The following is an 18,755-nucleotide window of genomic DNA, read 5'->3' as shown; positions in this document are numbered from 1 at the left end:
CTTTTGTTTGTGGAACTTGAATGATTCCATAATCCCCTCAAGTTTCCAACCTTCCGAGAGAAATTTGATCTGAGCTGTACCAGCTGTGGTTGTTGTTAGAATCAAAAGGTTAAATTATGACATTGTCACTACCTGAGGGCAATTATTGGATGTACTTGCAGCAAGAGTAAAATGACAAACTTGGGGGTCTCTATGGAAACTATGAGTGGATCTATAGGCTGGTTCCCTTTTGCGTTGCTGCTTTCATTAGAATGGGAGACTTTCTGGGACAATAGAGGGCAGCAGACTTACCGGGTAAATCCATTGTTCTCAGAATTATGCGCATGTTCAGAACTACGTAAACAATGGAAATTTACCCGGTATGTCTGCTGCCACCTACCGTTGGAAAGTCTCCTATTGATTGGAGTTGGGGTAACACAGGTGTGATCTCTCAATTTATGAATGGCTATAAAACAATGAAGAGCTTCAGTGTAAACAAATATGTCTGAAACTTAATATACTAGTAAGAAGTAGGGTTTCGTATTGTCAAAACTTGTTTGAACATCTGACCTCCTGTTTAACGTGCTGGCGCTCAACCAACTGAGCTATCTAGCCCTAAGATAAATCTTTTAAACAATTTTAAACAATAATGTTCAGTCTTCTCTCAAAAGACGAAAAAGGACCTACATGTAGCTGATCAGGTTACAAGAGTACATTATGTGGCAGTAAATTATACGGATGAACCCAAGTCTAGACACCAAAGAAACCAGATTTCGGTGAGGGTAGACAAAATTATAGTGTGGATAAGAACACTAAAATATGAAATTATTTGCCATTGTGAATTCAAACACTCACAACAGTTTTTAACATGTAGTTTTGTACTCTTTTTGTTTTGTTGCCTTTGTATACATATGTGTAGTTTCTTAAGCGCTTTGTATCACTTTTGTAGAAAGCGCTTTTTAAATAAGGTTAAGGTTACTATTATTATTATCCCAGTACAATTACATTCTTGAATGATGAACACTATTTTATTAAGGTTTACTTGGGGGTCTGCAACTTGTTACTGTTGTTTTCTTTGCATAGTTTGTGCACATTATTTATTTTGTAATATGGTAGCCTAGGTTTAAGTGTATTGTATTTTTGTAATTTCAATGTTTAAGACTGGCAAACCAAAGTGAATTTCACAATTATACATGTGTGACAATAAACCAGACTGTTGACTATTGAACACATCACCAATGAAAAATGCTGTCATGAAAGTCAGACAGTGGTTATAAGAGTCTTGTCTGGTACCGGTCATGTGAACATGACGGCTTCCTCTTGGATAGTCTGGCCCCCCACCCTGTCATTTCCCTCCCATGGCGATGACTGTTGATTGACCTAAAAATAGAATGTCAAAAATAAAGGCATAATTTCTTCCGTACATCGAGGTTGGGATAGGAGATTGTACTTTGTGGTGCTAAATTTAGGTTATTTAAGTTTCAAACAAAAGATAAGTGTTTGTAAATGTAGGTCTGGTCTATATTGAATGTTTCAAAAAGAGTGTGTTTGTAATGATGTACATCGCAATCAAAACAAAATGTATAATAATGCACTTTAGCCCAGACCTTTCATTGGATTTTCTTTTGTTAAGGGGATTTTAAGGCCTGGAATTTCATATTTGAGATGGCAAGGTCATTTTCATTTTGCAAAGGGCACTTCCATTATAAAATCTTAAAGGTCAATTGGAAACTTGTGAAGGGGCACTAAGGCCAAGACCAGGTGCAACAAAGGCCATGGCCTGTGTGTAATTCCAGGCCTGGTGTTAGAGGAACTGGTGTTAAGAGACAGAGATTTCTCCCAAAGCAAAAGAGATTTTAATCACATGGTTTAATGATGTCCCCAGCAGCAACAATGCCTATGGATTTGACTGGCCTTGAATTTCCTTCTTGACAGGGCACAGAAATTTGTAAATGTAAATTTGTATTGGAACCTTGCAAAGGGCACCACAGCAAAAGCAATGGGCACCACTGCAATCACTGTGGGGGCCATGGGTTGAGTGTTTTTTTTAAATACATTGTCTATTTTTGTAACTTCAATCTCATTATTTCCCTTCATCTTTTGTTATAATTTCCAGAAGACACAACAAACACAAAGCCATACTTTGACGAGAAGATCTACCATGGCGAGGTCAACAAAACAACCGGTCTGGTTTCGCTCCATCCGCATCTGATTGCACGAGATGAGGACAGCGGGGCTAATGGAGAAATTGTACAGTATCTGATCGACCCGGAGGCAGACGTCCCCTTCACTGTGTCAGTGGACAGCACGGGGGAAGCCATCTTGAAAGCAACAACGCTAGATGCTTTGGATTGCCAGAAAAGCCAGTCCGGATGGCAGTTCAACATCCAGGCAATGGATAATGGCATGCCCCAAAGGACCTCACATAGGTCAGTATATTACAGGACTTCAAAATAACACTGGAATGCAGGCCCAAGGCCAGTGATTGAACATGTAGTGTTGGGCCAGTAAACTCATGACTGGACATGTCTGGTAATAATAATAATAATAATTGTGGCTTCTTATAAAGCGCACATGTCCGTCACCCAGTGGCGCTCCTGGCGCTGTAACATACAGTATTTCCTGCCAGATTGTGGGACTACGTTTGAATTATGAGACCTAATTCTGATAGCTCCATGTAATGCTTTACAAGATGCTGTGGCGCAATTTGCTGCCGATCGGACCAGGAACACCGCGGCGAATCCCTTCTCTTTTCGATAAGTGCACTGGGTTCTTTTACATGCGTTACATAACACATGGCACCAACGGCTTAATGTCCCATCCGAAGGACGAAGCAATGGTTAAGTGTCTTGCTTAAGGACACAAGTGTCACGGCTGGGGATTCAAACTAACACTCTGCTGATCAGAAACACCAGAGTTTGAATTCGATGCACTTAACCCCTCGGCCACGACACTTGGTAGTCATCTTTTTTTACGATTGAATAATAGCACTGGACAGCAGGTCCAAGGCCAGCATTTTAAGCATCGGGCCAGTAAACTCGTGACTGGACATGTCTGGTAGTCATGTTTTTTATGATTGAATAATAGCACTGGACTGTAGGACCAAGGCCAGCATTTTAAGCATCGGGCCAGTAAACTCATGACTGGACATATCTGGCAGTCGTGTGTTTTATGATTGAATAATAGCACTGGACTGCAGTCATGTGTTTTACGATTGAATAGTAGCACTGGACTGCAGGCTCAAGGCCAGCATTTTAAGCATCGGGCCAGTAAACTCATGACTGGACATGTCTGGCAGTCGTGTGATTTACGATTGAAGAATAGCACTGGACTGCAGGCTCAAGGCCAGCATTTTAAGCATCGGGCCAGTAAACTCATGACTGGCCATGTCTGGTAGTCATGTTTTTTAAGGCCAGCATTTTAATCCTAACCCTAACAACTCTGTCAAAATCAACCAGTGGCTTGACACTCCTAAAGGACCAAGTCAAACAAAATCAACCAGTGGTTTGAAATACATGTAGCTAAAAAGACCAACTCTGCCAAAATCAACCAGGATGTTGTGTCCTAACATACCAACTCCATCAAAGTCAACCAAATGTTACAACATTGTGGTGTATCAAAACTTACAAAATCAACCATATTCCACCGATTGATTTTGATGGACTTGGGGCCATTAGGGTTGGGCCAGTAAACTCATGACTGGACATGTCTGGCAGTCGTGTGTTTTATGATTGAAGAATAGCACTGGCCAGCATTTTAAGACAAGTCAACAGTCTTGTGTTTTACTAATGAACGCAGTCCCAGATACTCTTCAGCGTGTTGATTATCAAGTTGGAATTGACTGACATGGCTGAAATTGTACATGTGTACACACAATCAGAATCAGAAAGATTTTGGTAAAAACAGACCTACATGTAAATCACAGGTGTTCAAGACTGAAATAACAATGAGTAAAAGACGCACGCTTTCTCTCATCTCGATTGAGTTACAATTTAGTTGAAACCGCCTTTAAACGGACTTTGGAATGGTTATGAGTGTAGTGCTGACAAACTGGGAGCAAGCAGTATAGCTATTGTGGTGAGATGCTTTAATGTCCTGTTGCTGAATCGGATGATGAATGTGTAAAGTAGCAGGCTTGGCAATGAGTCACTTTGTAAACTCGTACTGTGACCATTTCCTGTCCCTAATCAAAGTAGGATTATCTGTCTTTTGAAGAAGACCCTGCAGTGAAGGGTCATACATCATGGCCCATTTCTTACATCAATCAGGCATGTGATTTGTTAGATTCTTCCTGATAACACTTACAGGATTGTTTTTCCAAATCTCCTTTCAAGAGCATTTGCATCTTCTTGAGAGACATGAGAGGAGCAAAGCAGCCGCCACTGGGAGAAAACAATACTCAACAGTTCGCATAGTTTTTAATTTTCGTGCAAGTCGCCCTAAAAGCCACTTGAAGGTGTGGGCTACATTCATCTATTTTTCCAGGGGCTTTTGCCACCTACTGTTGGGGCCGAAACAGGGTTACCCTCGTAACAGTCCATACGGAGTAGACTTGGATATCATCTATCAGAAACCTGGCTGGTAGAGCAGAAAACACTACCTCCCCAACTTTTACAAAGCAATCATGGTTAAGTGTCTTGCTTAAGGACACAAGCTTTACGACCGGGACCGGAACCCACAATCTGCCAGGGGAATCCGGTGTTCTTAACCGCGAGGCCATGACACCGAGTCAAAACCTGTAGTTTTTCATTTGTGATGATGCATGTAGAGTCTGTATATTGTAACATCTGAGAGGTTTAAGGTCTAGAATAAGGGGAGATTTTTAACTGTAGGATATAACATGGTAATGTGGGCCTTCATATAATTCTGTTTTGTTAATGTCGTAGCTTTCGCTTCTACTGTTAAAAATCTACTGAGGAATATGTCATTCATAACGCACTTCATAAAGGAAGATTTTTGAAAAAAAGGAGAAAAAAAAAAAAAAATAAGAACAGCGAGTCAAAAAAGAAAGGCATTATAAGGGAAAGTCTAAAAAAGATTTTTTTATATAAATACTTAGAAACTTTGAAAAAATTTACTAGTTGTGTTAACATTGCATCTAATCTGAGCAATGATGATCTATTGAGAAGTCTGTGAAACTAGGGGTGGATTTCACAGAGTCAAGTTACTAGTTTTTAATATCTCCTAGGACTAGTTCTAAGTTCCTTACTCTTTGTGAAAGCGACCCCTGAACCACCCGTTCGTGATAAAACCAAATAACATTTAATATCATCGTGCCGTTTATTTCTGTCCCGTAGAACTGAAGTCCACATCATTGTAAATGACAGCAACGACAGCCCACCTCATTTTGTGAAGAGCAGCTACTCTGCCACCGTCAGCGAGGGTACCAGGGAAGAGAATATCCTGACCATAGAGGCCAAGGATAACGATTGCTCAGCAGCCTTCTCTACCATTTGCCAATATGAGATTACCACTGATGATGTCCCGTTCTCCATTGACTTTGACGGTAAGTTTATACCGGGGTTATCTAACCCGCCGTCGATTTCACAAAACTCTTCCTAACTTAAGACTAATCTTAGGACTTAGGCAGGACCACTCATCTAAAAGTGTTTGTGTTTTTTTTTCTCTCAACGAGACACAATGAATGAGGACCTACGTGATGCTTCGATACTAAGAGTTTAAATATTATTTTTCAGTACTGCATGCATTTGTTTATTTAGTTAGGCTAACAGTAACCGGAACAAAAACAGAGTTACAACTGATCCATTTTTAAAAAAGGAATACCAATCCTTTCCCACTTCCTTTACCTATTTCCTGCGAGGTCTTCCTTCTTCATTACAAACAAATACCCGCCTAAAAAAAAAGGACAAAAACAATTCCGCTCGCACATGTTTGTCTCGGCGGGAGTCTGTCATGATCGAAAACAGGGCAAAGTGCCCCAGACATACAAACATCTCGGGAAAGGAATTATCCACCCTGTGGCCCCCCACCCTCGCAGAACATCGGATTGATCCAGTCTTTATTCCAATATAATATGAGATAGCTTAACCATCTCTGTCCTACCCCTCCGCTCCATCTTGCGATATATTCCTATGTGTGTGTGACCACTGGCAGCGCATCTCTGAATCTGTTATCGTATCTCTTTCAATCAGCCAGGTCCTTGTTTATACTTTCATGATGGCTGGCGAACCAACACAGCTAGCGCATAAACCGGGCTTCGCTATTACATTAGTGTAGAGCAATTGTGTTAGCTAGAGAGGTCTCACCGGCATTTATGAACTATAGTGTTAAAAAAAAAAGTGACACAGTGACATTTAACCATGCGTAAACAATTACCAGAAGTGTGTATGGCGTTCTTCTCCCGATGGTGGTTGACCAGTATAAAGACCGAAGAATTAGTATATTTTTTCCCCCCGCCATCGGTTAAAAGGTATTCCGTGAATTTGCCAAGTGCTAGATTATTGAATTGTGTAAATGTTGCCATGGCGGCCTTCCTTGCAGGCTCATAACCAATTATGCGTTTATTCCCCCCCCCCACCCCCCCCCGAAGTCCGAGAAGATTTTTTTGAATCAGTATGTTTGGAGTATCATTCTTTAGGGCGGTGTGTTTTCTTGCATGCCCCTAGGCCCCGGCGGATCGGAACGGGTTAAATTGTATGAATAATTTTGAAACTCTTGACCCACTTCCACATTTTGTTTGTTTGTTAATACTGACAGATTAGTAACGGAAATTTGAGCTAGTAAAGAAAGTCTACCCAGTGACACTTGGTAATTGGAAAGATTTGCCACGAGCCCTGAATTCAAAAGATCCAATTTATATACAATGGCACTGTTGTAAACAAAATGAGGATTAGGATGAATTTCTTTAAAGACACTGGACACTATTGGTAATTGTCAAAGACCAGCCTTCTCAAATGGTGTATCTCAACATATGCATAACAAACAAACCTTTGAAAAATTTGAACTCAATTGGTCGTCGAAGTTGCGACTCGAGATAATAATGAAAGAAAAAACACCCTTGTTACGTGTGCTTTCAGATGCTTGAATTCGAGACCTCAAGTTCTAAATCGGAGGTCTCGAAATCAAATTCGTGGAAAATTACTTCTTTCTCAAAAACTATGTTACTTTAGTATAAAAACATTGTGATAAAATAAAGACAGAAAGGTAAAAAGTATTTATTTGTCATGCAAGATGAGAGCCTGTTGACATCTTACATTAAACGCGGGGGAAAAACATTGGTGGAAAAAATTGAATTGTTTATATTTTATCTGTCAGCTTATACCCAGTAGTAATGTTGCTAGTTTGCACTGCTACCCTGATGGAATATTTAGGTGGATCGGGTTGGCTCAGTGGTTTCTGTCGCTGTCTTTTACCTCGTTGGACCCCAGGGGTTGAATTCACCACTGGGGTTCTGTAACTGCATGTGGATTGAGGTTTAGGTCCCTTACTTGTTTGCAAGGGTTCCAACCACGCGGGGTTTTCATTCCACATCTAAAACTATCTTCTCGTTTCCTAATCGCCCTGCTACATGTAATGTTGCTATCTGTGCTGTCGTTACACACACATGTGTCATTTATGTTCCAAACAATGCTATAGAAAACTGAAAAAAAAGTTAAGTGTGATCGGCCAATTCCTCTTTTTTTTTGCAATTAGAAAGTTGCAATGCAGATCGTCTTTTAAGACTGAAAGCAAAGTGCTATAAATCAGATGCACCAGCAGATGCACTTTTGCTTTATAAAGATTAATGGCCTAGTGACAGAAGACAATCAATGGAGTGTATGTAAAGTATTCCGAGTCTTCCTTAGATGTAGACATTATTTGTAGACAAAGACTGAAGACACAAACTGGAGGTTGTCTTGAAGGAATCATCCAGACAAGAATGTCATTCCTCCAGAGGAATAATCTGGGGAGGACTTGTCCTCCACAAGTAGCATCTCATGGACAAGGGAGGAATTTTTTCTCCCTTTCCTCCGGGCAATCCATCTAGCGATTCAACTCCAAGGAAAGAGACTTTCCATTTTGCTGGCCTTGAGACAGTTTTAGGTTCCCTTGTTTCCTTTTCTATATTTTTTACCAAGTATCAAAAAACCTTGTGGTGATGCCTGGTACATTCCTTGAGGAGATCACTTATTTAGGGATGTGGTAACTGTTGCTGTATTATCGTCAAGGCCTTGTAACTCTAGGCAAGGTTTACAAGCCTCCTCCAAAAGAGATTTTAGTGGTTGTAGTAGCTTACGTAAGGTTACTACTTGAAATTAATTCTTTACTTATTTTCACGACCATGCAAAGCTTCAAACACAAAATACATCCTACAATTTGGATCCTAGTTTTAGACCTTTTTGTCCGCAGTGACTCTCAACCCTGCGGTCATACATTCTTCAAAATGTGGCTGTGCTTTAAAAGGGTCTTACACGGTACTTAATTTAAGTGTTAAAAACCGGCGAATGGTAGCCAACATCTTGTCAAATCAAGACTCGCTAGTGTTTATAAAAATAAAAACGCTGGAATCAAATTAAAACGGGCACTAGGCAGGAGAGTTGTTTATGTCACTAGTAGGCTCTGTCAAATCTCGTCGCGGGTCGTGAAGCTCCCTCAAATTGTCTTTCCCGTTGCGGTAATTCTAGTAAAGGGACCCGAAATCTAATCAAGTATTCGTCGAAGACTGTCTTGTAGAGAAATGCAATATAAATGAGAGGAGAAATATCACAAATCCTGTCTGGAATTGTCCAAGGACTGTGTTGATCCCTTTTTCGTATGACTGTACACAGCACAAGATGGGAGAGGCTTGAGTTTTTATTTTATTTTGGCTTGACTGCCCATTCTGTGATCTGCTCGGCCACTTCATGTTTACATCATACTTAAACAAAAATGGCAGCAAGGGAATTGTTTGCTGAAACTAATTTAAAATGTCTTCAATCAATCAGGAAATTAGGTTCACATGAGGTTGAAATAATAACAACAATATGGGCCTCTTACATGTATATATACAGTAGCACTCTATCCGTCACTCAGTGACGCCCCTGAAGGTATGTGGGACTACGTTTAAATTAAATGAACCTGTATGAGACCAAATCCCTAGCACCATGTAATGGTTTACAAGGTGCTGTGGCGCAATAACAGACTTTTAATTTATAGTGCGTAAAACTTTGAGCATTAATTCCCTTTTAAGGAATGTGGTTTAAGAGAAAAGTATTCAAAAACATTTTAATAGACTTCAAAATCAATTTCATGCAGGAACGCTTCTTACACTGTGTAAGATATTCCAATTACGGATCAATCATTTTCCCTGCATGGACATAAAATCTTTTGAGAGAGGATTCCCTTCCAAGTATTATGGTTTGGATACATTTTCACCGCCAAAACATTTGAATCTGAGAAACGGCGGGGTCCTTAATCAGGCCTGGAATGTCATCGTTGAGAGGGCAAGGCCATTTTCATTTTGCAAAGGGCACTTCCAAAAAGGGCACTTCTTAAAGTCTATGGGAAACTTTTGAATGGCGACCAAGGACAAGAGCAGGGCAACAGAGGCCATGGCCTCCGTGCCCTCTGTGTGATTACAGGCCTGCTTTATCACCTGGCCAGGACCCTTATGGTTCGAAACAGCCGTTGAAGACATTGCTGCCTACTCTTACATGTATGTTCCCCTATTATTACTGTTTCATTCGGGGCTTGTGACATATCACAGTATGGCAGTAGTCAATGACAAACTCATGCCTCTGTTTTTTAGAACCGCAAATCCCATTGTAATGACGATGCGTAAGATGATACAGTCATCCAAACACATTTCAACAGAAACTACTGAAGATAGACTAGACAAAGATACAAACAGATGATTTGTGTTCGACTGTAATTGCACATCATCCTGTTTGAAAGTATCCCGTTTCAGAACAACATTTTGTCTTTACTTTATCCACTGGTTGTTGAGTCCCACTGTTGTTTAAAGGCAGTGGACACTATTGGTAATTACTCAAAAAAATTATTAGCGTAAAACCTTTCTTGGTGACAAGTAATGGGGAGAGGTTGATGGTATAAAACATTGTGAGAAATGGCTCCCTCTGAATTGCCATAGTTTTCGAGAAATAAGTAATTTTCCACGAATTTGATTTTGAGATCTCAACCTTAGAACTTGAGGTCTCGAAATCAACTATCTAAACGCACACAACTTCGTGTGACAAGGTTTTTTTTTCTTTCATTATTATCTCGCAAGTTCGATGACCGATTGAGCTCAAATTTTCACAGGTTTGATACTTTATGCATATGTTGAGATACACCAACTGTGAAGACTTGTCTTTGACAATTACCAATAGTGTCCACTGCCTTTAAAGGACTTTTGTTTAAAATGTCTGTCAAGTGTCAACATTGTTGTGATAAATACAATGAGGACAATATTTGTCAGGAACCTAGTACAGTGAGAGAGGTTTATACATGTACAACATATTTAAATTGTCACATAACATGCAATACCACTTGTTATTCATGTGATGCAAAACTTGATTGACAACAGATAGCAACGAACATGTAGATGGCATGTTAGCTTGTCAAGTAAACACATGTGCTAATAATTTGTGCAAATAATAAACTGTGACGATCAAATTAGTAGAAAGAGTGATGATAATGAGGATTTTAGTGACGCAACAAACGCTTCCATATGATGCCGGAAATGATCCAGAAGGGACCTTAAATCCTTAATATCGTTGTTTTTAGTGTGTACATGTGATAAGTGATGGCACACGTAATGCATTTATTTCAAGCAATATAATCAATCATCGTTTTGACAGTCAAGATTAAGCTAACGGCAACCAACAGAGTCCCCCCCCCCCCTTGGAAAAGGTAACAATACGTGATGGGGAGTGATCAATCACACGTTATGCCGTAAGTGACGCTAAGCATATTCAGGGGGGGCGAACCTATAAAGTTATTTTCTCCGCAAAGGTCATGGAAAAAACATCCATGCAGAGTGACTGAGCCGTACGGCTTACCAGTGCCAGCTGGAGAGAGATGCACAGGAAATGGCGGTCTACGTCCGGATCATTTGACAAATTATTGTCAGCGCATGTTGTTCTGTTTATTGTATATGCGGCTCGGAGATGTTGTCCGTCTCATGTACTTTAATCTTGAGTGTTGTGTTTGGGGGTTTATGTAAACTTTGGAGTTGTCATGTAAACACTTCTGGGTTTTGCACATGAACGGTTTCGACAGAAAGAAAAAGATATTAAAAAACTAAACTGAATTATATAGGGTTAAACAAAGACAAATTGACTCGAACAAAGATATTGACAAGAAAGGGAGACCTCCAACATTGGACATTAGATACAATAGCTCAGATGGTAGAGCGCCGGCACGCTAATCTGGAGGGTCGTTGGTTCAAATCCCGCTCTAGTCAAATAGTAAATGTGTCTTTGTTCAGCTTCCAAATCAGATAGCAAAGGAAAGTCTTCGAGAAAGTCATTACCAGGGTGGAAACATCAGGCCATCAATTATTTTTTGCATTTATACCATAGGTCCCTTTGATTGGTTAGCAGTTTGCAACTCTATTTGATCAGATAGAAAAGGAAACAGTAATCTTTGCTTTTGAAAAAAAATTTGATTGAATGACGCCTTCCAGTACAAAGCACCCTAAGCACTTTCCTTTTCTTCAATTGAAGATGTGAGCATAGTTGAAAAGGAGAGTGATTCCTTGGGGGAAAGTAAGGGCATGCACTTGTTTAATTCAAGACGAGTCAGGGTGCCGTACTTTGAGTTTTTATCAATTGAAACCTCAATGCTTTCTTAGGCACAGATTGCCTGCTCCTCCTACACGTATAAAATAATAATAGTAATAATCAAATTTTTAAATTGCAAACAAACAACCCTGCATGCTTTCGCAGTTACTCCCACGAATCGATGAAACTTTAACCTTTATTCTTTAGTACATTGTTTGCAATTTTGTAGTTTTTATGTGAGCTGAGAAACTGCGGGCGATCAGAGTTTTTCTTACTGACTAGATCGTCAAGGATAACACAATAAATAAATAACCAAAACTTTCCCATTCATAAATTCTCATCTCATAAAAAGAAAACAAGGTCAAGAACAACATTCCAAATCTTCACCTTGCGTAAAAAATCCTCAACAGTCGGGGGAAAACAACGGAATTATTTTAAGGGATCGCACACGTCCACCACCTCTTTCTGCCTGCAAACAGAACAGATTTTTCTTATCCGTTCCCGCCCGAGGCAAATACAGCTTCGCACACTCCATAGCTCTTCACAGCGTACTTGCCCATTTGTTAGTACGAGTGGGTTCTTGGACGAGCAGCAGAGGGGCCCTGGGTGAGTCAGTGGAGACGCGTCCAGCTTAACCCCCCTAGCTCACTTGCTTACAGATGCTCTCCTCATCAGCATCATTGAAACCTAATTATTGATTTTTTCCCTGATCAAGTCCTGTGTGCTACTTGACGACGTCAGTCGCTGGAAACGAAAAAAAAAAAAAAAAAAACCTGAAATGGATCTTATCTGATTCTGTTTGAGTTTGTTTTCTCCTGTGCTTCTTGTCGAACCCACGGCCGAGGTTGTATTATTTTCTCGACGGCCTAAGATAAAATTGAGGTTCCTCGTGTTTGACGTTTGAAAAGTAAAACCGGGCAAACATTGTGGATAGCTTCCTTGTATACCATAATACACAATTCCCTCGACATCAATCCTATATATATATTTGCTATGGCTACCGGAGCAGACTTGTTGGATGGATTCTCTCGATTTTAACCAAACTGCGTTTTCTATTTTGCCTTCGGTCGTGGAGGTTTTTTTCTAGGCATGTATGTTTTCCTTAGCAAGTATTCAATGTAATGAACATGCCAATCAAAACAAGGCAAAACTGTAATCGATATTCACCACTTTCATATTTTCTTCTTTGTATGCATAGGTTCAATGAAATGTAGAGCTAAAGAGCCCTCGCATGAAATTACACCCCAGGCCTTAGTCAGAATGTTTTAATATAAAGTGCTTGGGACGTCGTTGTAGGTAGTTCACATACCGAGCACTAGGCATCGCCGGCACTTAAATATTTACTTAGATGAGTTTAGGACTAGCCCATGTTTTTGTTAATGATCTTCTTCTTTTTTATTTTAAAGGTAATCAAAATAACGCATATTGACATAAATTTGATGGGGGAGATTTGGCACGATTATTGTAGGGATTATGGATGATGCATCCAAGTTACTCATTTACCTCCCGTATGAGACGCACATGTGTACATTTCTGTAACATGTGTTTATGAAATACCTCATCATTTTGTGGTAACCGATAGGTACAATTGTGTATTTAGTTGCACCCGCTCTGCGTTTTTGCTATGAAAGATTATACGCCGGAACAATTTAATAGAAAAGACGGTCGGTAAAACCTTTGGTTGTTGAAGTAGTGAATTTATAGAAATCGACTGAATTTGCAGAAACATTGATTAGGTCACATTCAGTGGTTGTGACTGTGGCTTGATTGCCATGGTAACAGGCATTGAAGCTTAGGATGTCGCCATAGCAATAGCCGCAGCCACAACAGTCAATTTGGACTTGTCTTTAATACAGTCTTTAAAACTTGTTGAAAAAGGCACCACAGATCCTATTGCACACTTTTTTCTTTTCTTATTTAGGCAAGAGTGACCTAAAGTAGATGAGTAAAGGTCAGTTAAGGTCAACTCATTCCTTGATGCATGCCCGATACTTCACAGAGGCACTAAATGCGATTTCCTCCGTGCCAAAGAAATTTACAATATCTCAGAACTGCTCCAAATGAGAACATTTTCAAACATCTGCTGAAAACTTACCTGTTTGCTGTTTAGTTTTTGTTAAGCGCTTCCGGACTGTTGCGTGAAGCACTTTAAGTGCTGTTCATTATTATTATTATCTTCACAGGGTGCCCCTTTACCAAGGAGAATGTGCCTTGGTGCCCTTGCCCTTTTTAAAAACGAAGCATACAGGCGTGTTGATGTCATTGACACAATGGTAAATTGATCTAACACAGTCTTGTACAGATTACAAGTTGCCATGTCTTTAAAGACATTGGTAATTGTCAAAGACTAGTCTTCACAGTTGGTGTATCTCAACATAAGCATAAAATAACAAACCTGTGAAAATTTGAACTCAATCGGTCAACGAAGTTGCGAGATAATAATGAAAGAAAAAACACCCTTGTCACACGAAGTGGTGTGCTTTCTGATGCTTGATTTCGAGACCTCAAGTTCTAAACTTGAGGTCTCGAAATCAAATTTGTGGAAAATTACTTCTTTCTCAAAAACTACATCACTTCAGAGGGAGCCGTTTCTCACAATGTTTTATACTATCAACCTATCCCCATTACTCGTAATCAGGAAAGGTTTTATGCTAATAATTATTTTGAGTAATTACCAATAGTGTCCACTGCCTTTAAAGGCAGTGGACACTATTGGTAATTGTCAAAGACTAGCCTTCACAGTTGGTGTTTCTCAACATATGCTTAAAATAATAAACCTGTGAAAATTTGAGCTCAATCGGTTATCGAACTTGCAAGATAATAGTGAAAGAAAAAAACACCTTTGTCACATGAAGTTGTATGCGTTTAGATGGTTGATTTCGAGACCTCAAATTCTAAATCCGAGGTCTCGAAATCAAATTCGTGGAAAATTACTTCTTTCTCGAAAACTATGGCACTTCAGAGGGAGCCGTTTCTCACAATGTTTTATACCATCAACCTCTCCCTATTACTCGTCACCAAGTAAGGTTTTATGCTAATAATTATTTTGAGTAATTACCAATAGTGTCCACTGCCTTTAAAGGTACCTTGGAAGGCATAAAGAAAGTTAACAAAACCAAAACCTCAACAGAAAACCCCGCAAAACAACACAAAACGGTAGAGATGTGGGACAGATGAGTGAGATTTACATCCAATTACAAAGAGGAATAGTTGATTAGTTTCTGTACCATGATATGTAGAGTGTAACCCTACTACTCTACTGATGGCAAGTTGTGGAACATCAATCTTGTCTGGTGTTTAGGTTGCCAGGGGATCCAATTCCACTAAGTTAAATATTCACAAGCGCTGTTTGTGGTGTTTCCTTTTTGTTGTTGAAAATTACAGGACAAAATCAAATAAAGATACATGGAAGTGTGTCTGTGAGATTGGTTGTAGTGTTAATTTTTTTGGGGGGATTTCAGGATGTCAATTTTCAAGTGACTTATTTTTATGTTAAAAAAAATCACTTAAGTCAATAACTTCATGAAATGAATTTACTTATGACAGAATTTAATTACAAAAGCTAGGTAAGCAAATTCCTTGATAACATTTTGAATTATTTTTCTGCATGACTAGCCAGCATCCATGAAATGACATGATTTTAACACCTCTTAAAAGTTGGAGCCTGGTTTCATACGCTTTTTTTTCTCAGCAATAACCCTAATCCCTGCAATGGCGCTATTTACACGTGCATCATTTTCTAAGAATAAAACCAAACAAAATAAAGAGGCAATGGAAGGAAGGTGAAGAAACGAACGCAGAGAAATGGAAGTTTGAAGACTTTACATTTATCTTAGAAGTTGATTCGAAAAAGTCTGCTTCAACGTTCTTCATTTCCTTAGGATGTAAAAAAAAAGGTGAGGGGAATTAATGACAAGGCAGGCCCCACTCTCTCTCTCTCTCTCTCTCTCTCTCTCTGCTTGATAGGGTAAGCCTCCAAGAGGTCCCGCTCACCCATCAACAGATATAATCCATTTGTGGAAGCAATCTAGCATTCTAAATCATAAAAAACGCCCGCGGCACCCCAAAAGAAATAATCCGAGAAACTTGCGTTTTTTCTATACGAGGAAAGTGGGTCTTGAAAAAAAAGAAAAAAAAAGAAAAAGAGTTTCGCTGTCAAGTGATGAGGTGTCGTAAAAAAGAAAGATTAGAGTACGCTGGATCCGCATGAGATTCCCCCCCCCCCCCCCAGTGATATATTTATATTACAGGGAGGAGGGTATCACATTTCTGAGGAAGGACATTGAGGCAAAGGGCAAATACACGGATGGAATATGCCCATTCTATTGAAACGGAAAGTGCGTAGCTGTTGTGTTTCGGAAAGGGTAAATGCACTCCTGTCCCGTACCCTAGTTTCTTTTTATCAGACTTAAAGCCATTATACACTTTCGGAATAGACAACAACAAAAAAAGTTCACAGATTTACAACTAATTTACAGGGTTTACAGAAGGTAATGGTGAAAGACTTCTCTTGAAATATTATACCATGAATGGCATTACCTTTTGAGAAAACATTAAAACAATTATCAATTCTCGATATCGAGAATTACAGAGTTATTTTAAACACATGTCATGACACGGCGAAACACGCGGAAACAAGGGTGGGTTTTCCCGTTATTTTCTCCCGACTCTGATGACCGATTGAGCCTAACTTTTCACAGGTTTGTTATTTTATTTATAAGTTGTGATACACGAAGTGTGGGCCTTGGACAATTCTGTTTACCGAAAGTGGCCAATGGCTTTAACCTGCAAACAACCTGTGGGAAATTTCATCAAATGTGACGGTCATGATTGGGCAGAATCGTTCGGCTAGTTTTTCAAAACCTTGAGGTTGGGGTCTGCTTTTGGATTGACAATATCGCACAATTCTGAAGTGTGAAAGATCAAAATTACAATGATAAAAATTTATAAAAATATTTTAAATAGCACTCCAGTAAAAAAATAAAAATCACCCAAGTATCTGTTTAGCAACGGTCTTCTGAATGAGTTAATTGTCAATTTACCACCATTGTACCAACATACCAGTACTTCAATGAAGTAATTTGGTGCAAGTAAAGTGTGTCATAACCCCCACCCCCCCCCCCCCCCCCCCCTCACCGCTACGGCCCTTTTGAATTAATCTTGGCGCATCGTTTTTATTAATATTTTTAATATCGGCCAAGAGTTGGGTCAGAGCCCTATGAGCATCCAAATAACCTCTTAACTATCTCCTGTTTCGAAAAGGCACAATTTGTTTTTGTAAGAGTTCCTGATGCGGTCGTTGGCATTTATACTAGGGCTATCAAGTAGTATGGATAATGAAATCAAGCCAAATCCCGACAAAGTTAACACGTATTAAGCTTTCAACGCCATGTACATGTTTAAGAATTATAGATTTTAAAGGAAAAGTTTATCGTTTTTGGAACTGCTTGATTAAAAAAAACAAAAAAAGATTTGTGTAGATATAATTCAATCGAACTAACCCGTGAAAATTTAATTTCAAAAGATGTTAGTTTTTTCGCAGATATCACCAAAATCGAGAATGGCTGATGCCCACGGAAGAATGATCTATTATTGGAAATAATAATAATAATAATAATAATAGTAAATACACAATCTGATATATTTTACTAACGTTTTTCAGATTCAAGTTTTGGAGAATAAAAATATATATTTTTTCCATACCCATCCGCAAAACGCTTTATACTAACGAAAGCTGAATGTACTTAATTCTCACTAAAAAAAGTTGTTATTGCCATTAATTTTAAGGAGTTATTTCCAAACTTATACCTTCCCTTTAAGATGTAAAAGAGGAATAAACTGCTGCAAAATAAGCTGAATTAGGACGAAAAAAGAGAAGTATGTTTGGAGACGCTTTTTAATTGAAATGAATCATGAGCTGATGATCCACTTCCATAGTAAGAGGAAAACAGAAACAAAGTGTTTTTCCTGTATTTTTTGTCTTCCTGGCAAAGTGACTGAAACTTAAAAACACAAGATGTACTCCGATCCGTGTATCGTTTTTTTTCTTAGACATTTTCCTGAAGTGTAAAAGTGCCCTGTAATGGAAGTTAAGTGCTTTTGATGGAGGCTTTGATGTTGCTTTGGCACAGAATAAGTAGTTGACCTGGTTTACTCTAAGACATTTTTAAAAGTTAAGTCTGACCCGGTGTCAACAAGCTTTTTTGTGGCATTTAGGCGGATAACAAATTTATACACTTGTCCATTGAGATGGCTATAATTCGAAGTGCAATCATTTGGGTTCATGCAGGAAGAATAATCCAGGATTGGAATACATAATCAGAAACCTTACTAACAGTAGCGTTTCTCAGATAAAAAAATTTGATTGTCAAAAATGTATATAATTTCCATTGAGATGGCTATAACTCGAAGAGCAATCATTTCAATGATTGCTGTTATCTGTAAATATTAAAAAATGCCTTAAACAGCTAAAAGATGCTTCTTGAAACTCGGAGAAAAGTCTCCAGGCACAGGAATGCCTCATGGCACTCTTAAGGGAAAGATCTTGAAATTCAGTTGTCCACAGAAAGGAACATTGTCCTTGGGAAGGTGAACATTATGTTAGAACATATTCTGTGCACTCTCAGGAGAATGTTCAGCTGCAAAAAATTCATAATCACATGGACTCACTGCCGGACACGCAGGTACACTATATATATTAGGTAGTTCTCACTTGACGTCGCACGGTGTCAAGTAGGCCATCTTTACGGGCAGTCATTTTTGAAATGCTCCCTTAAAGGGAAGGCATTATTTTGGTAATATGGCAATAAAAACATGCTTTGTAAGTAGAATTCAATAGAATAGAGCATTTTGAAAATCATTTCATTTGATATCAGTTTTTGTCTGTCCCCAAAAATTGGAATCTGAGCAACTTTACTGTCGGATAATAATAATAATATCGCATTCTTATATAGCGGACATATCTACCAAACAAGGTACTTATGCGCTGAGTACAACTTTCAGAAAGATAGGTTATTGCAGTGATGAATTCTGAGACCCAATTAGTTAGCACCTTATAGAGGTTTACAAGGTGCT

The 18,755-nt window shown here is 39.0% G+C and overlaps 1 protein-coding gene across 1 annotated transcript in view; it reads left to right on the top strand.

Moving 5' to 3' along the window:
• The window catches only part of LOC117302593 (calsyntenin-1-like), a 30,286-nt gene extending 23,585 nt beyond the window's left edge, over positions 1-6,701 (top strand). The window contains exons 2-4 of the mRNA XM_033786569.1: positions 2,096-2,408; positions 5,277-5,485; positions 6,697-6,701. Coding sequence (XP_033642460.1) covers positions 2,096-2,408; positions 5,277-5,485; positions 6,697-6,701 — 527 coding nt within the window. The remainder of the gene's footprint in view (positions 1-2,095; positions 2,409-5,276; positions 5,486-6,696) is intronic.
• The last annotated feature ends 12,054 nt before the right edge of the window (positions 6,702-18,755 follow it).

This window comes from Asterias rubens, chromosome 18, assembly GCF_902459465.1.
Source record: "Asterias rubens chromosome 18, eAstRub1.3, whole genome shotgun sequence".
NCBI classification, from domain to species: domain Eukaryota; kingdom Metazoa; phylum Echinodermata; class Asteroidea; order Forcipulatida; family Asteriidae; genus Asterias; species Asterias rubens.
This window is presented reverse-complemented; position numbering and strand designations above follow the sequence as displayed.